Genomic DNA, 27,170 nt, shown 5'->3' with positions numbered 1-27,170 from the left:
ATTATTGCATTTTTCTTCTTCGCGGCACTACCTCCGGGTCTTAATCAAATTGAGAGCATACTAGGCCTACTTGTCAAGCAATCGATCGTACATCAGTGTGTAAGGCACACGGCCGCGGGCCCGGGGACTTGTCAAGCAAGGTACGCCGTCGGTGTGTTCTGGCACTTTTGCGTGCTTTGGTCATGGTACCATTGATTGAACCAGGATTGAACACATATCACACCCGGCGTTTTCGTGGAAGTGGCAGCAAATATCCGCCGCTTACACGCGGTGCAAAAAGCGGGCAAAAGTCAGTGCACAGCACGGAACCCACAAAACATCTCAAGCTGCTGCTGCCGTTTGTTTTGCTAGTTGTGCACAAAATTGCCAAATATATTTTTTCCAGTCCTTTTAATAGTTTCATTATGTCAAAGAAGATCTTCTCTGATTTAATATGTTTATAGGACTGCAAGTTTTGAAAGTTTTGAACATCAAACTTATTTTAACTGAGTCTGAATCGGTAAAATAAAAATACACAAAACTCGCAAGAGTAAGAGTTTTTTGTTGTTTTTATTTTCTTTTATATAATGTTTTGTTTTGCCATATATTATATAAATTATTACATAGCTATACTGGCGATTTATAAGTAATTTACATCATGTTTAACACTACTAGTACTATGCACGCTACGGCAACGTTATACACGGTGAGTCAATTGGGGCGAACTGGTCGTGGTATGTACGTGTATTGGGGCGAACTGGTCGTGGTATGTAATGTGTATTGGGTGAACTTTTTTGGGGCGAATAGGTTTCGGGGTGAGACGTCTCGCATTCAGCATATGATAGTAAAATTTGTGTTTTCGTCTACAAAATGTGTTTGAAGTGAGGTGATATTTGTGCGATCTCTAGGTTAGTGTTGGAAATTTATGATAAATATGTTGGAAAAGTATATTATGTTGAAATAAAGCCGAAGCCGAAGTAAGCTTAAGCCCCGGGCTTAAGCCTAATTTCCATTGTTTCCCTAAACTTAAAAAAAAAGCAAAGTAAAGCAAAGTAAACTTTGCTATTTCACACATCGCATGATGAAGCCATGTCCATGATCGTCATCAGATCATGAAAATTGAAATTGTAAGCAGGCGGCAGGCCAAGTAAAAAATAAATTCAAAGTAAAAGTAAAAAATAAGTAAAAGGCCAAGTAAAAGATAAATTCAAAAAATAAATTCAAACTTCAAGATCACGGTACCAGGTCCAGAACATAGTTCACCACGTAAACTTATGGCTCAAAATTCGGACCGCTCGCCAATAAGTTTACTGCTTTCTATGTTTTGAAATTTGTTGACGTTTTAACGATCCCCGATTCCCGGTCGCTTATTTTAGCGTGTCACGTCACATGCATGACGCTGGTGGGTACCAACCAAACTTCAGAAAAAAACAAAAAACCTCGATCGCCGATAACGATGTGATATGGGACTTACATAGGATTACACAGAGATATTTCTTGCCAAAATTTGACCATTTCTAGGCAAGTTGGCCCTACTTTGTCTGCGTTATATGAAAAAGGACAGTCTTAAGTAAGTATAAGTGCAACGCTTTTGATGTTTTGATGTTTTGGGAGACTGGGAGGGTTCAGAACAAAAAATGATGGAGCCTATTCTTGACTGTGTAATATTCCTTCAACCAGTTGCCGTGCGGTAACAGTCTTATACGATGGACAGATAGTATCAGCTTGTGAATGAGGACATCGTATAAGTTCCTTGTACTAACCAGGACAGGAGTGGAGAAGTTGCTCTCTGAGCTCAATCCTTCAAAAGCCGCTGGGCCAGATGGAATTCCGAGTCGTATTTTGAAGACGCTTGCTCCTCAACTGGCACCAGTGTTGACATTCATATACAACCAATCTCTTCAATCAGGAGTTTTACCGCAAGATTGGAAATTGGCCAACATTACACCAATCTTCAAGAAGGGAGATAGAGCGGACGCTAAAAACTACAGACCTGTGTCGTTGACGAGTATTTCCTGTAAAACCATGGAACATGCCATCCACAGCCAAATCATGAATCATCTTGACCACCATCGTATCTTATCTGATCAGCAACATGGATTTCGGAAACGGCGTTCATGTGATACACAGCCAAAGTGACAGCTGCTAATCACACATCATGATCTCAGCAGTGCCTTGGACAAGAGAAAGAGCGTGGATGTCATCATACTCGACTTCACAAAGGCATTTGACACCGTGCCTCATCTCCGCCTCCTCTCCAAACTCAAGTACTATGGCATAAACAATCAGTTGCTGTCCTGGATATCTTCCTTTCTTCAAGACCGATCCCAGAGTGTAGTGCTAGAAGGTAGAACTTCATCTGCAGTTTCCGTCGACTCTGGAGTTCCACAGGGAACGGTCCTTGGACCGCTCCTTTTTCTTCTCTACATCAACGACTTACCAGAGGTGTTAACATCAACAGCACGTCTATTTGCAGATAATGCCCTTGTATACCAAACCATTTCTTCACCAACCGATGCTGAAGCTCTCCAAGCTGACCTAGACCATCTTACCAAGTGGCAACACGACTGGCTGGCAGATGCAATTTAATCCAAGCAAGTGTTATGTGATGCATGTATCCAACGCTAGAAGTCAAGTACACCATGACTACAAGCTGAGCAACCAGACACTCGCTGTCGTGAAGTCACATCCATACTTGGGAATCCATCTTCAGGATGATCTAGGATGGAATACTCAGATTGGCTCTGCAACATCCAAAGCAAGCAGAATGCTCGGTGTGGTTCGTCGAAACCTTGAAATTGTCCAGAGAAGTTGAAGGAGACAGCCTACCTCAGCCTTGTTAGACCCCACGTTGAGTACGGCTCCGTGATCTGGGATCCTCACCAGAAGAACAACAAGGCGAAAGTGGAGAAGATCCAGAGAAGTGCTGCTCGCTTTGTCAAATCAAACTATGAACGCACCAAGGGGACGGTAACAACTCTCTTGAAAGACCTTGGGTGGCAGTCGCTGGAGGACCGCAGAAGATCTGCAAGTCTGACCCTGTTGTATAAGATCATCAACGATGAGGTGGACATCCCCAGTGACCGTTACCTAACGCCAGTTACCCGACCTTCTCGCCGCTGCAACTCCAGAAGTTTTATCCAACATCAGACCAGACTCCAAAGTCACAAGTATTCATTCTTCCCACGAACAATACCCCAGTGGAATAACCTCAAAGAAAACATAATCCAAGCTCAAAGTAACCAAGCATTCAAAGCACACCTACAGGCTCAGTAATCACGCTTAATCCCCGCACAAGCTTGGCTGTCATACCCAGACGTTCTGGGTCCTGCCAATATCAGAGTTGAAGTTGAAGTTGAAAAATAAATTCAATTTCAATGACCTTTTACATGTCATGATGATGATGTATTACCTATATCGTCCAAACTTTCTCAAAATTTTTCTCAAAATTTTATCAAAATTTTATCATCACTGCCACTGGCAAATGCATTTTAAACCGGAGAAGTGTTTTGTTATGAGACTCACACATAAAAGATCTGTGTTTCATTTTGACTACACACTGGGTAATTCTATCTTGCAGACAACAAATAGCCATCCAGATCTCGGCGTACCTTAGTCCGAATATTAATCAGACCCAGAACAAAATATTAATTTCTGACATGATCCTGTTCTGGGTCTGAACTGTTTCCATATGAAATCTTGATGGCAAATTGGACAATAGAAGCACATGGTTCTACGTGACAGCTTTTTAATCCCTATTCATGTTACGTGAATCACGCTATTGTGGACCATCCTTCTGATACTTGAGTGTTTGGACAAGCGGGCGGTCTTTTGTCTACCTCTCTGTTTGTAAACAAACCAGGGGTCGAAATCGTCCTCCTCGCTGAATACGAAATTCAGCGTAATAGTACGGCACTAGGCGTACCTAACAATCACTGATAAACTCACCTGGAATAAACACATTGATAATATAACAGCATCCGCAAATCGCACTTTGGGCTTTATACGACTACGTAGAAATTTATATTCATGTCCCCAACATGTGAAAGAGTCAGCATACAAGACACTGGTTCGACCTTTGGTAGAATATTCATCCTCTACATGGGATCCGTATACGCAAGTTCTCAACAACAAGCTTGAAATGGTCCAAAAACGAGCGGCCCGTTTTGTAAGTGGGGATTACAAGTCAAGATCACCGGATTGCATGACAGAGTTACTACGGCAGCTCGATTGGGAGTCACTGCAGTCCAGAAGGAAGTGTAGAAGACTGACCCTACTTCAAAAAGCCATCACTGGTCACCTATCACTACCTGTCGGAAAACTCCTTCAGCCCGCCCCACGTGCGTCACGGCATACCAATTCACAAGCCTTTGAAACATTAGCAGCCACGAAAGACTGCTACAAGAACTCCTATTTCCCACGAACAATAAGAGACTGGAACTCTATACCAGAATCAATAGCCAGTATACAGAACCCAACAGTTTCAAAACAGCCACAGCAAGCCACATTTACAAGCAAGACTAACAAGCATATCATCAGGCGCACACTTCCTGACCGTGTGATTCCCGCAGGGAACGTTGGCCAGTATCAAGTCAAAGTCAAAGTCAAATGTTGCTCGAGAAACACTAGCTCAAGCCTCAACGAATTTGCGTTATATGCTCGAACAACACAACAGGGAGGTGGGAGGCCCTTATAACTCTAGCCTAGAATGTGAAGCTATCGGTGAGCAAATTCTTGGCTAGACTTCTCGAGCAACTTACTATTTGTTATTTTGTTACAAATTTACTATTCACTTCTCTGTGAAAAATTATTTTGCAAAACATGAAAAGGGTTTGTCAACATCATAAAAACGGGGCAGGCCCATTGCCTAGCAATAGCATGCTAGCCGAGTTTCTCTAGCATGGCTCGAAAAAGTGGGGAATTTGGGAAGCTCGTTCCCAGGAAATGTTGGTGTTTGGAGGGAAATTCTGGTATTTGGAGCCTTGGAGGGGAATCGTGTCTTTTTTGTGTATATAAAAACATGCTATTATATCTTGAATTTCATAAAATGAAAATTATTTGATATCAGAAAGACATTCTTCAGTATTCAGAATGCAATTCGATAGGTCTGATGTGCTCTCATGTCCCACAAAAAACGCTGTCGAAAACGCTACTTCCAGTTCCCTTAAGCGCTATCATTTATTTAATTTTTAAATGGACAATAAAAGATAAAGTTAAAATTGTATTTTTGCATACAGATGGATGGAATCGAAGGGATGTGAATGAGGTTTTAAATGACTTTGCATCAGTTATTTTTCAGGTACGGTAACGTATTGTGACAAAGCCAAATATTTTGCTTGGACATTGGAATGTCCAGAGAGGCTGTGCCGGTCAGGATATTCAGTTCCAAATGTAAAATGTTAGAGTTTTCACAATATGGTACCCTTAAAACAACTGATGCACAGTCATTAACCTCTAAGTAATTTGACTCATCAGAAAAACTTTCATCCAAATTTAAACAACAGAATACATGTATGTATTTAACATGGGTTGCAAAGACTCGCTGCTGATCTACCGTACCAAAAAACATTGAGAGCTTGAGATTAGCCTCGAATGCATAACTATGGTACGTACATGGTGTGCAAATATGAAGCTTGGCTTGTCAATCAAAGCCATATTATAACATTTGCTGAGGAGAACGCCCTCAAAAAAAATGTGTAATTCAGGTTTTTACACGATTGTAATGTACTTTAGTAAACAAAGATTCTCTGCAAAAATCAAGACTTTCCAAGGTGCTGTAGTTTTGTCAAAATCCGAAATTTTGAATAAACCGCCTGAATCAGCGTTTTATTATTACGATAGAAATATTAGTCGAACGCGTATGCGATGTCAGCACAGTACTACGTACACGGCGTGCGGGACACACACACACACACGCCAGAGGGTACCATATTACAACCGGGCATGGCGTGACATGCATTGGCGCTAGTTGTAAATTCCGATTTTCTTTGCTTTACCTCACTTGTTCGGCTCAAAATTAAAAGGGGACATATCTGACAGCTAGTAAATGCTAATATTTTATTGAAAATTAATACTAATCTATTTTTAAAGAAATGTTATAATATGGCTTTAATTACCCATTATCATATGCTTTTATCTTATTTAATTTTCTTGTCTTTGAGGAGAATGAAATATTAATCAGTAATGTTCTGCATGGTAGGCATGTATGCTTCAACATAAAAAGTTCAAGTTTTGAAATATTTATTTTCTCAAAATATCGAACCACTGAACCAATACTAGGCTTGTTTGTACTCATTTTGATGCATTTTTCATGCTGATTCCAAATATAGTCATTTTGAATTTAACAAAAATTTTTTTTAACTTGTGGTTGATTTTGTAACTGTTTTTCAATAGGCGAGCATTCCAGTTATCAGGATGCCTTCCAGAGTGGACAGCTGTACCTTCCCACGTTTAAAATCCGCCAGCCAAACCAACATTGATTCATCTCATCATGGCTACAAAAGTGGGGCAACTTTCAGCGGCCATCTCGATGGAATGAAACGCAGCGTGAGGTCAAGGGTCATTCTACTGGCCCAATGGTGACCGCTACACTGGACAGTATGCTGATAATATGAGGCATGGTAAAGGGGAGCAGGTTTGGGGTGATGGAGCTCAGTTTGATGGGGAGTTTGTGCGGGATGCGAGACATGGGAAAGGGAAGCACTCATGGCCTAATGGTGAGGTAAGTTAAACACTTTGTGGTTTGAAAGTATGTGTTGTTGGATTAGAACTTAGCTGTAATTAGAGCCACATCAAAACACCAAGTATAGCCAGTAGTAACCAGCCTGTCCCGAGCCTTATGCTCAATATGCTGACACACTTAGATTTGGACATTGCAAACGGACACGGAGGGAATGGGGTGGCTCTAACTAGAAATGGGAAGTTGGGACGCTACTCACATGCACATGCTCACATGGTCTTATTGTGTGGCCCTTATTAATGCCTTTGATTTTTCCAACATCAGCTTTTGCAGACAATAATTTGTGGCCAGTTGCAATCATAAACAAATGCCTGATGATTGATAATATATTATATTGCAAGTCTATAAAAAATAATAGTAAGCAAAGTTATAGTTAAATGCTTTCTTTTAGTTCCACAGACTGTTTTAACTTTATAGCGCCAAATATTTTGTTCATTACAGAGTTATGAAGGTGATTTCTTCAAGGACCATCGGCATGGTCATGGCGTATACACGTGGCCGGATGGCTCGACATTTCAAGGCACCTTCTATAAAGACTGTCAGGAGGGTTATGGTGTCTTCCAGTTTGCCAATGGAAGCAAGTTTGAGGTTGGTAAACTTCTTATTTTATATGTGTATGTGCCCCAGTTTTGGGGTGAAATTTCAGCAATTTTGGTATTATATAATTTTCACGCCTTCCTTGTCCATTTTGTTTGCAACAAACACAAATGCATCCAACATACATGAATTGGATGCATTTTGGTCATTATTCCCTCAAAAAGCCCCAATTTTGAGAAAATCATCTGTATGAAGAAACCACAATAACTCATATATCCAATATTACTATATTTAGGGTTCTAAACGTTTCCCCACAATGGAAATTGGTTGCCACTATGGTTTCCTAAACACCATTAAGAACACCACTTTCAACTTTAAAAGTCAAGAATTAGATTACCACTCTTGGAAATACTTGCAAAGTAGAAAAACTTGTATCTAGATCTGTTGGATATAACGAACCACCTACAAGGCCAAACTACACCATTTTGCTGTCTTAAGTGCAACTAACCAACAATTACTAAGGGGGCTATCATTTTCTTTGGAAGAGGGGGTCTCAAATATACTGGGGTTCATAAATTTTTGGAAAGAAAAATAGGGGGGTCATAAAATTTTGACCAAATGTAGGGAGTCACTAGGTGACCACAGATAGTGTGATAACTTTATCCAAAAAGATTGATTTCAATACAATTTTAGCCTGTTTAGGGGTAAGGTGTATCGGTGGGAGGGGTGGGTCATACAATTTTAGTTGCCGAAATTGGGGGGGGGTCACAATTTTATTGATGCCAACTTATTGACCCCCCTCTTCCAAAGAAAATGATAGCCCAACACTCTTACAGGACTCAAAGAATATGGTGGTGATAGGGTGGTTCATGCTTTTGTCTAAAATAGCCCCCATGGAATGAGCAACACTTAATGGAGGGGGCAATTTTCTGAGAGAAAATTGATAAAATAGCCCCCATAAAAATACCAATTCTCTGTGACCTCTACTCTTGCCTAAAGTTGCAGATACTGTTTTTCTAGATTTGAATATAAACTAGAGCAAAATGTTTTGTTTTATTAATCAACAGGGTCTCTACAAATCCGGGGAAAGATTCGGTCCAGGGGTCATGACCTACCCAGACGGTCACCAAGACGTAGGCCTATGGTACAAAGAACGCCTTCTCAAACTCTGCACACCCATAGAGGGCGCTTTTACCATGCAAGATCACACAGATTTTGACTACGACCAACAAGAACACGTTTTATCACTAGACCAATCATCACCACCAACTCAAAACCTATTTCTGAACTCGGATCCGGACGGATCTGGGGATGCCGGCAGCAATCTCCGGGAAGCCATGGAAATGTTATCAAGGACTAGATTCTCAACCAACTTTGACAGTTTCCAATCAAGTCAGCAGGATAGTTTTGATCGTGACACTTTGGAATACGATGCCGACGAATATGATAAAGCATTTTTTCCACAACAAAATGGAGACAGTGGTCCAAATAATGTTATTTTTGCTTATAATAACACTCCTTTTCTAATGAACATGCAGAAGCATGCAAAAGACCATAAATATGGAGAAAGTATGGTGGCGTTATCTGCTGAGAAACTTTTTCAAGGTAAAGTTATACGTACCGGTACATAGATTTATGAAAAGGAACTTTGTTCAGGAAGGATTTAAATACAAGAAACAATGGGCTATTCCATTTGAAATCTACACCTTTATGGAAGACATGCCATTAATCTCACACACAGTGGGTGTAGATTTCATATGGAGTCACTCATTCAAGCAATCCCATTTGAAACCCATACTCCATGTCATGTCTTCCATAGGGTGTAACCGTGTATGGATTTGAACTGGAATAGCCCATTGACCATAAACATTGTATCCAAATAACTGACCCATATGTATGCTGATACGGATTCTGCGCCTGCATCGAGGTTGCATAGCTGATTGATTCAGCATGCTAAATGAGGTGTGTCTTAGGCCAAAGTGGTCACCAACTTTCAGTAAAGCACAATGATGTAATTGCTATTTAAATGAGGGCAAGATAGCCGAGCGGTTTATAAGGCGTTGTGCTGTCGGTCAGAAGAATACAATCAGCGAGGGTACAAGCCTTTGGCTTGCCTTAGGTATAAAGAATTCTCTTCCTCTCCCAAAATGTTCCTATTCAGAAATCATACAATTGTGTTCAGTTACTCCACAGAATATAATTGTAGAATTTCTTCTCACCCTCATACACTGCTTAGCACGTGCAAATATTGGTAGTGTATGTGCGACACCTCGTGGTTCGGAAACCACATAAAGCTCTTGGTCCTGTGTACAGGAAGAGTCACCCTGTGCATGTTAATTGTCGGAGCTATTCAAAAAGAAAAGGGGGACCATCCCCAGTTCTGATATATCTGTAATCAATAGGCTCCAGGATCGTTATCCCATGCAACAATACTCAAAATTGAGCTACAGCACGTATATAGGAAGAAAAAAGAAGAAGACTCTGTGACACACAAGAGCCCTACAGCATTTGTCAAGAATTAAGGTAGCAATTGCAAATGAGTGTTAGATTATATTCTTGCAAACATGATCAAACTGAAGTCCTGTTTTAAGGATATCCAAACTATTGACTCAAAATTTTTGAAAAACTCAACCCCTGATCTGTATGACTGTTTTACAATAAGCCCCCAAAAAAGTTTGTTTGCTTGTCCTCCACAACTAGCCAAAACATGACTGTATGCCTTTAATTAGCCTTTAAAATAAATAGCCCATAGTTATGAATTGGGATATTTCTCTACTGTATACCACTTCGTTCATGTTTTTAACAGTTTAGAAGTGTGTAGAAACTGTAAAAAAACTTTGTTGAAAGGAAAAAAAGCAACTTTTTTGGGAATCTCCAAGGTTATGGTCGGTATTCATTTGTACAGTAAAACAAAAAAAAAACACTTTTGTCCAGATTTTCCAGATTAGGGTCAGTTGTTGGAGGACAAGCAAACAATTTTTTTTTTTTTTTTTTAACTAAACATTTAATTGTATGTTTTTACTTGATGAAGGTGATAGATGTCAACATAAAGACAAAGGTCCCATAGAGTTAGCATCAGAAAGACTGATAGAGAACTCGGCCTCGGGTGACTGGACTAGTGTACATGCATCTTTAATGAATGCTGAGGTGAATGTGAATGTAGCAGATAGCACAGGGCATACATCACTCATAGGAGCTTCGGTAAGTAGGGCATAACACTTATAGAAGTTGCATGTATATTTTGATGATTACAAAGACTAACACATGTCCTTATCATTAACTCTACCCTTTTATATCTTAATGGAGTAATTTCCGGGGAGGGGAGTGGGGGAGGGGATACTCCAGGGCTGTTAAGAGTCCCTTTTTCAGCACCTCTGTCACCCAAAGACCCCATATTTTTTTTTAACATTATGCTCTGTCAACCAAAGAACCATTATTTTTTCCATTTGATTATGTCACCCAAAGGCCCTTGTTTTTTCAATTTCAACTGCAGTAACTTTCATTTATCACTGATTTTCTTCCTTAATTTGAAAACACAAAGCCAGTTCAAGCCATTTAGAACTAAAAAGTCAATGTTTCGAGGCATCTGTGAGACTGTTTTGGCACTCACCCAAAGACATTATTTTTAAAAATGGTCATATTTTCACCCAATGCTGCCCTAATTTATGAGCCGTCTCTCACCCAATGACCCAACTTACATTTTTCTCTCACCGAATGCTCCAAATCATACTCCCACCCAATGACCCCTAATTTTTATATCTTTTGCTCTCACCAAAAGCCCTTAGTGTGAAAGTGTCAGCCCTGCACCTAGATCCATTTCATATTGATGTGCCCCCTCCCAGATTCCAGGGCTAAATCTTAAAGGAGATAACACATATTTAGTGCTTCTTAGTATTAAACTTTCTCTTTCTCTGTTTACTAACATTCAATATTACAGGTTAATATGCATGGTAAAATCATCAACTGTCTCCTTGACAATGGCGCCGATGTCAACAAACTCAACAACGAAGGTCTATCAGCCTTAGCAGCCTGTCATGTCCTATTCTATCCGATAGAAGCTTTCCAATACAATATTGCTGAGAGGTATTTGCCTCAACTACCAGGGGAGGAAGGGAAGAGTCTAACGCTATTGGGAGTGAGAGGAGGGAAGGAAAGAGATGGGGCAACAACGGAGAGGAGTATGGTAAGTTGATTCTTGAATGGGCTATTCCAGTTGGGCTATTCCAGTTGATATCCATACACCCCTGTGGAAGACGTGACCTTAATCTTCCACACAGGGAGTGTAGATATCAAATGGAATCCGCCATTCAGGTAAGCCCATTTGAAATCTACACTCTCTGTGTGGAAGATTAAGGTCATGTCTTCCATAGGGGGTATATGTATTTCAACTGGAATAACCCAATGCACCATGCACTGCACATGCCACGTGCATGAAATTATCAGCCAGTCCAAACCCCAGGGATACTCTGCTGTCATGGTCACTCATGTTCCCTGTCCAATATAAACTTTGTAATCTTGATTCATGAGCAGTACAACTCCAGAGAAACACGGCTCAAGACTACTGGGAGACGAAGAGAAGGTCCTATTGATTATTATGCAAGAAGGCAATTGGGGAGAAATCTGTAAGAAAATTAGTAGTAGATGAATCATCATTTTGTAATATATTTTCTTTGTGCAGCCATGGCCTGAAGATGAGGAAGCTGATTTACAAACACCTTGTAGTTCCAGACAAAGTCAACCAGATGGGGATCTCAATGGTGATGATGATGAGGGACAACATCCGGAAGAAGATGAGGAATTGGGAGAGGTTGATCTGGAAGGGGAAGATGAAGATGTTGATGAAGGAGGAGCAGAAATATATGATGAAGGTATGCAGATTTTTTAAGTTAAATTGTTGGTTTATCTGTTGTGTACTAAATAGATTGGGATATTAAAATTGAAAGGAATGGAGGTGGCGCTATCTCAGGAATAGGGACTTTACGTTCTATGCTATTAGGTCAATCAGGCAGTCAGGATTATATCTATGATGTTATGATGGGTTGAATTTTAGGAGATTTAAGATTGTGATGCACTGTAAGAAGGATTTCATGGATACAGGTTGCTCATAAATTTGTGACCAGTTATTACTGGTCAATGGGTTAAAAACTGTGAAAACCATCTCTGTTTCACAAAATTTGAACTGAGCTGGAAGCATTTTCTTTGAAAGAATTGGATCAAATCCAATATTGATTTCCAGAAGTGTTGAGCATCAAAATGTTCAGCAATTTTGGCATGATCAACTTGATGAGATGATTCATGTTATATATCATAGATAAGTTACCATCTGCTAGGCTGATAAGGTCACCTTCCATTCTGGAATATAATCTTGTTGGGGGCCTTTTATGCAGTGGCATAGCTAGCACTTTCAGAGGGTGGGTAAAGGGGGGTTGATGGGGAAGGCAAACTATGAGGAAAATGGCTACTATCCCACAAGGGGTAGGAGGGGTCAAGACTTTTCACAGGAAGGGGCAGCCACTGTGGTTTTGGTCAGTGGTGCCCTGGGTGCTACCTTTAGGGGGCACAGCATCGATTCTGAGCCCCTTCAAGTGATGAAAGCCAAAATTTTTGTGCGCATTTCAGCACGAAATCATTTGAAAGATTATTTTAAGACAGATATTCAACTTCATTATAACCAAAATTAATTAGAGGTATGCCCTATTTGTGTAAATTTTCTCGCACTCTGTACGCAATTGTTCGAGAATTAGGGGGGGGGGCATTATGTATCCTTACCCCTAGTTATGCCACTTCCACTTGTGTTGGTAGTGTAAAATATAAGTAATAAAATCATATTTAAATTTAATTTTAAATAGATGAGGAAGAGCTAAAAGCCAGCCCGGATATACAAAGTACGGTACCACAAGAATTTGAATCAACTGTTAGCATAGAGAATTATGGGATACAGGTCACCGAGGATATGGTAGAGAGAAGCGCCACCGTGATGAGTAAGAACGCCAGGATTGTGAGTGGGAGGACATCCAAATGTAGCGAGCCTAACCTGGATCCGGCAAGGAAGAGAGCTATCCAGAAAGCAGAGTAAGTGGTGTAATACTATTCCAGTTGAAATCCATATATCCCCCTATGGAAGACATGACCTTGATCTCCCTCACAGGGAATATGAATTTCAAATTCACCTGATAATGGATGACTCCATTTGAAGTCTATACCCCCCTGTGAGAGATTAAGATTTATGTCTTCCATAGGGGGTGTGGATTTCAACTGCAATAGCCCAAATGTTATGTATTATGATCTGTGCAATAATTAAATTGGGGATAACAAGAAATTTCAATTTCATACACTAAAAAGATGTGGAAAAGAGCTATGAAAATATATTAAAGTAAGCAAAATTTCCTGCTCAATACATCATATATTTAGACCAATTAAGGTTTAAAAATGGGGTTTCAAAAATATTTTGCATGTGCTGGAGAGTGGGACACATTTTTGAAGGGGGGAACAAGAAGGGGGGAGCAAACAATTTTTCTCACAATAAGGAAAAAGGGGGACAGGCGATTGTTGGTGTACTATTTTGGAAAGTTTACCCTTATCCGGACAAAAAATAGGCAATTTGGCAATCTTCTTGCCGGGATATTTGGTCATTTGGAGGGAAATTTTGCTTTTCTGGATAAAGAAATACATAAGAAATATGGGAAATCCTGCTAAGTTGGAGGGAAATTTATCTCACTTGCCGGGAAATAAACATTTTTTTTCCAGACCTGCACAATTGATTCATGTGTCTTTGATTTTACCAGTTTATCTGCTGTTTGAGCTTTGCATTTGTTCAGAATATATCAACAATATAATTCCTAATTTCCCATTGATGGTTATAACTTATCCATCAGACATGCAAATTTGGAGGCGACTATCCATTTACTAAGCATGAAGTTATCCTTGATGCATTCAGTGTACCCAGCCATCTTCTTTGCCATCAAACATTCGCTTTGCTCCTTAATTATCCATCAGACATGTGAATATGGAGGCAACTATCGTCTACTACTCAAGCGTGGAGCTAATCCCAATGCATCCAGTGTACCCATGCCAGTCATATTCTTTGCCATCAAGGCTGCTGATGTTGATGCTGTGCAGATCTTGTTAGAAAAGGAGCAGCTACTAATGCAAGACTTTCACCTAAGGTAGGAGTTACTATTGGTAATTTTTAAATGCAATCACAGATTAACTTCAAACTTGGTACAGTGATGGTATATGATGGTCTAATGTTCTGTATACTATTGTGTCATGTTAATTACATATTTATGAATATTAATGAGCTCATTTGCATATTTGGCCTGCATTTTCATTAATCCACTCTGTAGCTAAAACACAATCACCGATCAACTTCATTATTATGTTTTCAGGGTTATTAGGAGTTAAGAAAACCTAATAATGATAATATTGATGAAAGCTTATTTCAAGCATGATACCATAACATATCGGATTCGTCATACAAATATCGAACTCGCCGTTGGCTCGTCCGATATTTTTATGACTCATCCGATATGTTATGGTATCATGCTCAGCCATCCAATATTATGTCAAACTTGGTATGATGATAGGATATGGTGACTGGCCTGAAGTGCTGAATAGTTTTGCGTCATTTTATTTGCATTTTATGAATATTAATGAGCTCATTTGCATATTTTGCCTACATTTTCATAAATCTACTCCCCAACTTCAAACTTGGTCTTGTGATAGTATTCTTTATATTTACCAACCTTTGTTGTGGGGGCCACCTTAATAGTTATTACACATGATTGGACGTCAAACACATGCACATTTTGTGTACCACCCCCTCTCCGTATTAAAGTAATAATAATATCCTCATATCGACGGCCTCATTTTTCCTAGAATTTCTACTTTTTGCATAATTGTATTTCCCAATGGTGTACTGAAATACCCTGTGAAAGGCTAAGCCTGAAGTGTTTTTAATTGCAGAAAATATTAAGAGTTGTTTTAAAACCCAGGGATCCCTGGGTTATAAAACCATGTTTAACAATCAAAATATTGGACAAACTAGACGGCTGAAATACCGTGTTGCTTGCTCGACTCAATGATGTATAAACTATGCGTATATCATTTTGTGTCTTTTATGGCGTATTTATACGGCCCTGTGTGCAGCTATAACCGGGGCCCTAGCTATTTTACTATTTATGCTTAGTTTAGAGTCGGTGGGAAAAGGCAATACAAATTTTACATAATCATTAATACTCTCATTTTTTGATACAGAAAGAAGGGCTAGTCCCTCTACACATCGCAAGTGCAATACGAGGACAAGAAGGAGTCCAGATCACCAAGCTTGTCTTAGAAGCAGAGGCGACCCAAATGTCAGAGCTCAGGATATGGATATACAGCATAGTGTAAGTCTTTAATTGTAACACTCAGTTGCTAAAGTTCTATAGATGAGTTGGCTTCTGACGCCAATGCCTGGCAGTATGCGCACGCATCATTACAATTTCTATTGTTTTTTGCCTGGCAGTATGCACGCGCATTGAATTTTGATCAGGGCTTGTGTTTTAAAAAACCAGCCACATCACAGTAAGGCTATTGAACAGTGTAGTGGTTGTATGCGGTGTTCTCAAGCATATCGATATACCAGTCCCTTGCCTTTGTTGATAAACATTGAGGTCAACTTATCTATAAAACATATCCATGTACAAAGTAGTCACTTGTTTTGGAGACTCGACGTTTGAAACCTACTTATCTGGTTTCTTAGTCACAGTGATGACTTGATTCAGCAGCATTGGTGGTGTTTCTTGAAGATGAGGTTTATTTTTGTCAATTTGTTTTAGTTTTGAATACTTATATTGGGCTATTCCCATTGAAATCAATCGCCCCTGTGGAAGACATGACCTTAATTCTTACACGCAGGGGGGTATAGATTTCATATATATTCACCCATTTAGTAACCTCATTTGAAATTCACACTCCCTGTGTGGAAGATTAAGGTCATCTTCCATAGGGGGTGTATGGATTTCAACTGGAATATTCTATTCTATCAAAGTACAGGAAAGTAAACTTGTATCCTCTCTCATACAGGAGACTCCCAAATCCCTAGCATCCAGCCCTAGCAAGCCAAGACCCGGATTAGATGATAGTGTTACAGCTATACTAAGGGAATTAGAGGGCGAGGTGAACATATGGGTGGTAGGACACCGCTCCACATAGCCTGTGATAGGGATGATGACCATGAGGTAGGTACATCTATGTTATTATTGAAGAGATTCATTACAGAAATCAGATTTGAAATCAGTTTTAAAAACTCACTTGTTTTCCATACAGTTTTGGCAATCCTATCTGTTGCCTTTCTCAGTGGTGAATGCCAGTTGAGCCTTTGTTGGATGGATCATAACCAATTGTGAAAGAGAGCCTAATGAATGGTGACAAGACGAGGGGCTTTCCACCTTAGTCACATTTATGACCAATTGATCCAGAGGTCAACTGATGGTTGGGTTTTGAAGCGATCCCTATCTATACTTGCATTTGTCTGTCTTTCATGAATCCACTTTCTTGTTTTCTTAGTTCTTATATTTTCTTTTCGCATTCAAACAGGGTTGAGCACCAAGGGTGCATTTGGATTTTTTTTTGATGATGCAAGCTGCTGAATCTCTCTCTTCCCCTTAACAACAGTATAGGAAATTGTAATTTTATTGTAAACTTTTGAAATATATTTGATTATGAATGCAAAATGAGCATTCATCTCTGGAAATTGTAACAATTCCTACATCTGTGTTTTGTTTTCAGTTGGCAAGACAAGTGGTGCACCTGTTACTAGACAATGGAGCTAATCCTAATGTGTTATGTAATGGACAGTCACCTCTCTCATTGGCCATTGCTAGTGGAAATGATCCGGTAAGTGAAGTATGACAAGACAAGTGGTGCACCTGTTACTAGACAATGGAGCTAATCCTAATGTGTTATGTAATGGACAGTCACCTCTCTCATTGGCCATTGCTAGTGGAAATGATCCGTAAGTGAAGTATGACAAGACAAGTGGTGCACCTGTTACTAGACAATGGAGCTAATCCTAATGTGTTATGTAATGGACAGTCACCTCTCTCATTGGCCATTGCTAGTGGAAATGATCCGTAAGTGAAGTATGACAAGACAAGTGGTGCACCTGTTACTAGACAATGGAGCTAATCCTAATGTGTTATGTAATGGACAGTCACCTCTCTCATTGGCCATTGCTAGTGGAAATGATCCGGTAAGTGAAGTATGACAAGACAAGTGGTGTACCTGTTACTAGACAATGGAGCTAATCCTAATGTGTTATGTAATGGACAGTCACCTCTCTCATTGGCCATTGCTAGTGGAAATGATCCGGTAAGTGAAGTATGACAAGACAAGTGGCGCACCTGTTACTAGAAAATGGAGCGAATCCTAATGTGTTATGTAATGGACAGTCACCTCTCTCATTAGCCATTGCTAGTGGAAATGATCCGGTAAGTGAAGTATGACAAGACAAGTGGTGTACCTGTTACTAGACAATGGAGCTAATCCTAATGTGTTATGTAATGGACAATCACCTCTCTCATTGGCCATTGCTAGTGGAAATGATCCGTAAGTGAAGTATGACAAGACAAGTGGTGCACCTGTTACTAGACAATGGAGCTAATCCTAATGTGTTATGTAATGGACAATCACCTCTCTCATTAGCCATTGCTAGTGGAAATGATCCGGTAAGTGAAGTATGACAAGACAAGTGGTGTACCTGTTACTAGACAATGGAGCTAATCCTAATGTGTTATGTAATGGACAATCACCTCTCTCATTGGCCATTGCTAGTGGAAATGATCCGTAAGTGAAGTATGACAAGACAAGTGGTGCACCTGTTACTAGACAATGGAGCTAATCCTAATGTGTTATGTAATGGACAATCACCTCTCTCATTGGCCATTGCTAGTGGAAATGATCCGGTAAGTGAAGTATGACAAGACAAGTGGTGTACCTGTTACTAGACAATGGAGCTAATCCTAATGTGTTATGTAATGGACAATCACCTCTCTCATTAGCCATTGCTAGTGGAAATGATCCGGTAAGTGAAGTATGACAAGACAAGTGGTGTACCTGTTACTAGACAATGGAGCTAATCCTAATGTGTTATGTAATGGACAATCACCTCTCTCATTGGCCATTGCTAGTGGAAATGATCCGTAAGTGAAGTATGACAAGACAAGTGGTGCACCTGTTACTAGACAATGGAGCTAATCCTAATGTGTTATGTAATGGACAATCACCTCTCTCATTGGCCATTGCTAGTGGAAATGATCCGGTAAGTGAAGTATGACAAGACAAGTGGTGTACCTGTTACTAGACAATGGAGCTAATCCTAATGTGTTATGTAATGGACAATCACCTCTCTCATTGGCCATTGCTAGTGGAAATGATCCGGTAAGTGAAGTATGACAAGACAAGTGGTGCACCTGTTACTAGACAATGGAGCTAATCCTAATGTGTTATGTAATGGACAATCACCTCTCTCATTGGCCATTGCTAGTGGAAATGATCCGGTAAGTGCTGTCATATTCCAAAACGAAATAAGGCAAAAAAAAAGATAGTTTGCTTGTACATAGGCCACTTCACTTTTCTTAGATGAATCGTTCAGTCAGTAACAATTATTTTTTACCCAAAAAATGACCAGCTTGCCAACATTCATGCGTTCTCACTCTGGTCTGCAACTCGCAGAGGACCAGAGACACGATCTGTCACTTCAATACTTGTCAACAACACTTTTGTTTGTACAAACTCCTTGAGGTCTATTGCATGCCACTACAGTGCAGTCTACAGGAACAATCCATTAGTCCGAAAAGGGTTCAAGTTAGGAATAGGGTTGGGGATAAGTTTAAGGTTGAGTTAGCATTAGGGTTAGGGTAAATGTAAGGATTAGAGTTATGGTTATGTTTTGGGTTAGGGTTAGGGTTATGTTTCACATTATGATTATGGCTTAGGTTAGGGTGAAGTTTAGGGTTAGGGTGTATAACTAAGTTATTGGGTTTTCAGACTAATGACCCTTTGGGGCCAGAGCCAAAAATGGTCATCACTCAACCTAAAATTTAGAAATTGTTACAGGAGTGAATTTCACCTCTGGTTTAATAAACCACTTACCAAAGATTATGAATCGGCAAAAAAAAAGTAAAATTTGCCCGTCAATTTTGGAATACAAGCAATAAAATACACACGTAGCGCCCTCTCGGTGTGGCGGGACGGAATTGTTAAATTTAATGTTACTGCATATTTAAAAAGATAGATTTTTTTTGTTTATGGTATTATAAAGGTCTTCTGTATAGACAATTTCAGCACTAAAAAAAATGTCAGTGGACTTTGCAAAAATAAAGAAATAAATTAAAATATGTGTAAAATTCCGTCCCGCCACATTTTGAGGTGATTTTTTTACGTTCCGGAAGGGACGAAAAAAAATTTTTAGTAAAAACTGTCCAAAATATCAACTATTATGGTTATAAACATTCCTGAGTACATAAAAATTGAATTCATCAACTTTGCTAGACTCAAAACCATTTTAACTTCTTCTATTTCAGGCCTTTTGTGGTAGGATGCCAGCAATAATGCTATTTTCAGGGTCTTTGGTGTAAAACACGGCGCCGTCACATTTTGAGATGATTTTTTTTTTTGAGGACTAATTTTCTTGTGTGTGAATGTAGTCTGTAACTTACTTGTTTATATTAAGAACATAAAGAATCCATAAAATAAACAGGCACAGAGCTACAATTTAAAAGGCCTATCAAAATTCCGTCCCGCCACAAACGGGAATTTTGGCTCTGGCCCTTTGGACTATCAACCTGTAATAACATAACCCAGCTTACAGTACACCCTTGGTAAAAACATTGTAGACATTTCAACTTGTACATCTTGATTCTTGCTCTTTACACTCTACAGGCTATAGATGAATTACTATCCTATGGATCCAACCCAAGTTTACCATTGAGTGCAGGTATAGGCAGTGCATTATGTGTAGCTACTAATACAGCATATGAATTCAGAAGAAACTCACAACAAAGGATAGCACTGGTATGTATATAGGTCATATTAGACTAGGAGCTAGCAGCACTGGATTTGCCCCCCCCCCCTGGACTTAACCAAATCAAATTCTTAGGTTCCTTAGATTGTCCCAAACACATTCAAGATGTTCTCAAAATTGAAAAGTGGCTCTCTAAGTGCTTACGGATGAATCAAAGATCAATACAGGGGTCAAATTTCAAACTTGCACAAATTAATTGTGTTACCTACCATACCAAAGTATTCCACTCATCTCAAGGATTCAGAAAAAGTATAGTTTGACCTATAATCTGTGACATACCGCTCTTAACAAAAATGTAAAAAAGAAATTCTAATGTTTTATACTCAAGGCATTGATCTACAAACAATACAGACCTTTTGACCACACCATTTTTAATATTCAATTGGACTTATGGTCAACCAGCAAATAATCTAGGTGGTCGGAAGTGATTTTAAGAAAAGTTTCTTGGGACTCTGTAAATAACTTTTTACTCACAAGTTTAAATCAAGCAACAAAACAGGTGATTTTGTTAACATTATAACTAATTTTTCATTTTTACTTGTTAGATCGACAAGTTAGTGAGAGCAGGAGCAAATATTCTAGCACCAGTTCCAGTGGGGAGCAAGAAGCAGATGGGAACAGCTGTAGATTATGCTTATTGGATGTTCAATCAGGTAAACTTACATGCACATCCTGAATATTAAAGCAGGGAACAACATGTATAACAGCTATAGATTATATTAGGTCATATTTCTTATTAAAAGTTGCCCAGAAGAAGGCAAAACAACAACTGACTAGGATTTTATGTTTTTTGCTGTATAAATGTATAAATCAGCCATTTTTTGGAAAATAGTGTATAAAGAGTACAATGTATAGTCATGACAGAGTCTTCCTCATTGAGATAAAATTCTGTCCTCCATAAGGTTTCATGGGCCAATTCGCATGATAATACAATAAACAGGTGATAGGTATGAATGGTTATGGAATCGATATAGAGACCTATCCCACTGTCATATAAGCTACCTTAGAACTGTCTTCCAACATGGCTGCCATTTCAATTGTTATAATGTTCCAGTTGGTTTATTGCATAGAGTCTATTGATTTTCACTGAAATAAACTGGCATAATGAGCAAGTGAAAAAATGTGGCTTCTTATGATCGTTTGCAAAAAAAAAAAAATTACATAAATATACTTGCCGTCCAACCCTACTTAAAAGTTTGCCCTTAGAAATGCAAAACCCTTGCAATTAATTGTCATATCCTCTGAACGGTTCCAAATGTTCACACTCTGTTTTGCGTTGCAGGATCGTCGGATAGCTCACATGCCATATCACGCCCTCACACATGCCGAGCGTGATACATACAATGCAAGACGAAAGCTGCTTGCTCACTTGGGAGATATTCTGAGGGGATCGGCAGTCAGAAGAGAAAAGGAAAGATTGGATAGAGAGGTGCTGACTGGAGCCAGAAGTAAGTACAATATTGTGAAGTACTTATCGTATCAGTTAAAGGTGAAAAGGTTATTCATAGTATCTACATTGTTGGTATAAGCATCAGAAGATCCATGTTGCTTATCATCATTTAGCAGGAAAAATCTCCTATGTGTTTGTGGCCCCTGAACATGTTAAAAACATAACTGCCAAGCAGTTACATATGAAGTTTTGTTTTAAACATGTTCAGGAGCCAATTACACATAGGAGGTTTTTCCTGCCCAACGACGTTATGGGATCATTCCTTGTTGATGTGAGTTTGTTTTGAGTCACCAGCATTGTCTTTTTCCAGTTTTATTTGTAAGTTTAGAAAGGGAGCTGCATATGTATGTCGGGCCATAGCAATTAATAAAGGTTGAAAAATGAGGCGTGGCCATCATGTGGGGCAGCCAAAATACAAAAATGTGCCTAAATTGAAATAAAGTATAGCAGTTCTTGGGAAGCACGGTGGCCCAATGGTTAGGGCGCGAGCTTCATAATCGAAAGGTTGCGGGTTCGAGCCCCACCACCGCCAGTGTGTTGCGTCCTTGAGCAAGATAGCTTAATTCCCAATTGCTTCACTCCTGCCAGGTGTAAAATGGGGAGCTGCTGGGGGTAATTACAATCGTAAGTCGCTGAGAGTACCTGCGCATCAGTTGCGGACTTGATGAAGCGGAAATGATTCTGATATATCCTAATGGCAGCGGAATAATTGTTGAAGTGTGCTGATAATTAGGTCATGCCTAGCTGAAGCGCACATGGAATCAAACAACAGTTTGTTTTATTTATTTATAATGAAAAAAATTTAAAAAATCAATTCAAATACAAAATTTTAAAAATCAACAACCCTGTGTAGAGGCCATATATTATATACCGTGTATTTTACTAATATACTTGTTATTCATTTAATATACCAGGTGTGAGCCCAAGCCAAGATTTCCTGTACACAGGCGCAGGTGCTAAACCAGATGACATGGATGGGGACAAGCCACTAGTCTTCCATCCAGGCACCCATATTAGTTCCACACCCAAGCCTGATATAGATTCCAAGCAGGTTGCATTCCATGGTGTGACTAAAGACAACCGTGGAGGAGAAGAACCATTGGTTGATAAGGAAGGGGAGGTTATCAGGTGAGTTATGCATAGGGCATTGAATTATATGTATGCTGTGCCAAAAAATTATCCTTATAAATAATTATACTTGGAAAAAAAATTATAATTTTAAAACTAAATCATATTTGGGTACATTATTTTTTTAATAGATTCACTATCTAATCCTGCACATTATGACACCCCATTGAATCCAATGTGACCTCAAGAAGTAAAGTTACAAGCATTTGATTAGACGAAGGTCCAGTTTTCAAGGTGACAAACTGGCCTATAGACGCCTGATTGGGAGCATGCCAAGACGCTGCACAGCTGTGCAATTACGGTGGACACACAAGATATTGATGGGATCAAAAGAACTTAAACAAAAGAAAACTGATTGGTTTCTGCGACAACGCAGCCATCTACCGTTTAACCAATGAAATTCAGCGCTTACAAGCTGAACCACAGCCACTGACTAAGAATGCTTCACTGCCATTTCATCAAATAAACCACAAAATACATGCCTGATAATGCAGTCTTAGCTTGACATTAATCATTTGTATATTTTATTTCATATAATTAATGTTAGCATCCATATGTCTTTTCATTCCATGTCACCAATGCATGCATACTGTGACATTTTGAACTATTACCGTATATTGCTTTTCTGTCGAATTTTGCACCATTCGTTGAACTTACGTATTTTATGCTATGAATCGAATTATATATAGTAGAGACTTGCTCATGAACATTGGAAAAGGTGTGATAAACAATCATTATCCTCGTATACTCCCTCAGGCGTGGCATAAACTTCGTGCCCTTAACATACTCGCTAACTTGAAACCAAGCGAGGGTGTCGAGGTGGTATAAACAAGAAACGATCTATAAGTGTAATTATGATCAGTGCCAGAACTCAAAACATAAAGTTTCAAAGAAATGCACGCTGGGAAGAAAAAAAGACACTTCACGCTTCGTCAACAAACATAATTTGGTTAAAATCAAGCCTATTAGCACTCAATCCCAGAATGCACCTCGCATCAGGCTAGCGCATTGGAATGCCCGTTCGCTTAACGCTAAGCACAAAAAAGGGCACAAATCAGCCTCTTTCTGTGATTTTGCTATTAATCATAAACTGGACATTTTTGCTGTAACCGAGACATGGTTTACTGGAGGAGTAAAGACCATCGCACTCTTGCCGACATCGGCAATACCCTTCCAAATTTTAAGCTGCACCATGTTCCACGGACTTTTAAGCGAGCTGGTGGAGTTGGTGTTCTTATCCGTGATGGGGTGTCTTTTAACATCAATGATAGCCCCACATACAAAGCGTTTGAACACATGGATGTAACTGTTCAATCAAATTCCACCTCGATGCGTCTTGTTGTTATTTATCGACCACCAGAAAACAGCGAAAATCAACTCACTTTCCGCATGTTTCTGGATGAATTCTCCACACTTCTTGAGTCGTTGGTTGTAATTCAAAATCTCCTGATCATTGGTGATCTTAACGTCCATGTTGACGATCCAGATGATCGCGAAGCTGCCTCGTTTTCCAATCTACTCGAGCTATCAGGTCTTCAACAACATATCACTGGACCTACCCATGAGAAAGGACATACGTTGGATCTAATCATATCAAGAAAGGATGACGATCTCGTGATGTCCCCTCAACGCACCATGATTTGCCATCGGATCACTCTGCAATTAAATGCTTTGTCAACATGTTACGACCAGCGCCAAGTGTTAAGCGTGTTGAAACCCGAAGAATTCGTGAGTATCGATACTGAAACATTCACCAAAGACATACACGAGTCAGTTTTGTTAACCTCTCCGTCCGGTGAACTGGAAGATCTTGCACATCAGTTTTCTACAACTCTGTCAGATATTTTGGACATACATGCCCCGTTACTTCAGCGTTCTATAATACTCAGACCTCATGCTCCATGGTACACGGACACTCTCCGTGCTGCTAAACAAGAGAGACGTCGTCTTGAGCGAAAGTGGTTGAAATCGAAACTGGTTGTTGATAAAGAACAGTTTAAGCAACAATGTGTTCAATACAAAGACCTTCTGAATAAAGCGAAGAATGAATTTCATCGTTCTCAGATAACTGACTCAGAGCCTAAAGATCTGTTCAGAGTCGTCGACAAGCTATCTAGTCCTAAGCCCGAAGAAACCTTGCCGTCATATGATTGTCCGAAGGCACTTGCTGACAGCTTTGCACAGTTCTTCGTTGACAAGGTGAAAAACTTCGTGATAGCTTAGACAATAATGTTGACCTGCCAATTTCGACTGAAATCCCGGAAATCTGCTCTCATTCATTCTCCGAAGTTTTTGACTGTTTCAGAGGAAGATGTGCTAAAGATCATAATGTCTGCTTCAATTACATCATGTCGCCTAGATCCCCTTCCAGCTTCGCTCTTAAAGTTGTGCTTACATGACCTGCTGTCGACCATTACTACCATCGTTAATGAATCTCTTTCCACTGGAGTCGCACCCTCGTCCTTTAAGCATGCTTGCATCCGTCCGCTGCTAAAGAAACCTGGCCTGGACAGAGACGTGTACGCCAACTATCGTCCTATCTCCAATTTGCCATATTTAGGCAAAGTTATTGAGAGAGTTGCCGTTCTGCAGCTACAATCTTATCTTACCGACAACCACTTACATTCCCGCATTCAATCCGCTTACAGACGCCATCATAGTACGGAAACCGCCTTATTACGTGTCCAGAATGACATCTTAAGCGCCCTTGATCAGCGCCAAGAGGCTTTTCTAGTCCTCTTGGATTTCTCGGTGCATTTGATACAATTGATCATGGTCTCCTGTTTCGCCGCCTTGCCACACGCTATGGAATACAAGATACTGCCTTAAGCTGGATCCAGTCGTACATGAGTGAACGTACTCAGTCTGTTAGCATCAAAAATGTTCTCTCTGATGCACTGCCATTAATCTCACGGTGTCCCCAGGGATCGGTTGCTGGGCGCTGTTATTTACACTCTATAGTGCGCCTTCATGACCTCATACAATCGCATGGTGTCAGTAGCATAGTATCGCAGATGACACTCAGCTATACTTGACATTCAATCCTGAAGATCGAGAGTCCGCAATAAAGAAGATTGAAACCTGCATTGCTGATATACGTTTTTGGTGTTCAACTAATAAGTTGGTTCTCAATGATAAGAAGACTGAGTTTATCCATTTCTCCTCTCAGTTCAGCAAGTCACCTGCAGTGCATTCCCAATTATCCATCGGTGAAACCGTGATTCAATCTTCACCACGAGCTCGTAATCTCGGAGCTGTTATGGATTCTTCACTCGTATGACAAATCACGTGGATAATCTGTGTAGATCTCCTATGTGTGCCATCAGAAAAATCGATCAGATACGACAATATCTGGATAACAACACGACTTGCAGGCTAGTACATGCTTTTCGTGACATCGCGGCTGGACTCGTCAATTCCCTCTTGTATGGTTTATCTCAATCTGAAATCGCGAAGATCCAACGTGTTCAAAACACCGCCGCTCGTCTTGTTTTGTGTGCATCTCGCCGTGAGCACATTACACCTTTGCTCTGTCAACTGCATTGGTTACCTGTTGAATACAGATCTATGTTTAAGATCCTGTTACTCACATACAAAGCCATGAATGAAATGGCGCCTGCGTTTATTTGTGATCTTGTTAATCTGTATGTTCCTACAAGACCGTTACGATCGTCATGTGCAACACGTCTCCAACTCTTTCGCTCAAACACGAAATTCTACGGTGATAGATCCTTTGTAGTCGCTGCAGCAACTCTGTGGAATCGCCTGCCCGCAGATGTCCGTCAAGCTACATCTCTGCCAATGTTCAAGTCACGATTAAAGACACATCTGTTTCGCCAATGTTTTCATGTTTGATATGTTTTTGCTTTTCGCGAATTTATAAATGGAGCTCTTTTATGCATTATTTAGTGTATCACACCAGGGTGAAGTGCTAGTAACCTCTCCCTGGTGGTTTTTGTCTATGATTTCGTCATCTACTATGTTTGCTCACAGTTTTGCGTGGATTAACCATCACCACAACACTTGGGTGACGTGCTAGCAACCCTCCCCTTGTGTCACTTATCGCTTCATTTTGCATACAGTATATCATTCCATCTGCTTCTGATTAATTTTCATAATATTATTCTGATTTAACTAGAGTGAAGTGCTAGTAACCTCTCCTCTAGTTAATAACGTCATTGTTCTGCATCATGTTAGCATTGCCATCATTTTCTGTGCTTCGTGTATCTTCGTGTCACTCGCATAAATTTTTTCATCATTTGGATCTTGTA

The 27,170-nt window shown here is 39.8% G+C and overlaps 1 protein-coding gene across 1 annotated transcript in view; it reads left to right on the top strand.

Moving 5' to 3' along the window:
- The first annotated feature begins 807 nt into the window (after positions 1–807).
- The window catches only part of LOC140169292 (ankyrin repeat and MYND domain-containing protein 1-like), a 63,347-nt gene continuing 36,984 nt past the window's right edge, over positions 808–27,170 (top strand). Inside the window, 21 exon segments of the mRNA XM_072192548.1 lie at positions 808–887; positions 6,373–6,528; positions 6,530–6,700; positions 7,160–7,306; positions 8,323–8,860; positions 10,287–10,456; positions 11,193–11,438; positions 11,934–12,123; positions 13,105–13,327; positions 14,252–14,271; positions 14,274–14,381; positions 14,384–14,421; positions 15,512–15,599; positions 15,602–15,642; positions 16,322–16,406; positions 16,409–16,476; positions 17,027–17,134; positions 20,180–20,311; positions 20,867–20,974; positions 21,604–21,769; positions 22,686–22,899. Of these exon segments, the coding sequence (XP_072048649.1) occupies positions 6,394–6,528; positions 6,530–6,700; positions 7,160–7,306; positions 8,323–8,860; positions 10,287–10,456; positions 11,193–11,438; positions 11,934–12,123; positions 13,105–13,327; positions 14,252–14,271; positions 14,274–14,381; positions 14,384–14,421; positions 15,512–15,599; positions 15,602–15,642; positions 16,322–16,406; positions 16,409–16,476; positions 17,027–17,134; positions 20,180–20,311; positions 20,867–20,974; positions 21,604–21,769; positions 22,686–22,899 (2,996 nt within the window). The 5' untranslated portion in view covers positions 808–887; positions 6,373–6,393.

This window comes from Amphiura filiformis, chromosome 14 (assembly GCF_039555335.1).
Source record: "Amphiura filiformis chromosome 14, Afil_fr2py, whole genome shotgun sequence".
NCBI classification, from domain to species: domain Eukaryota; kingdom Metazoa; phylum Echinodermata; class Ophiuroidea; order Amphilepidida; family Amphiuridae; genus Amphiura; species Amphiura filiformis.
Note: the sequence above shows the minus strand (reverse complement) of the source record. Positions and strands in the feature narration are given on the sequence as shown.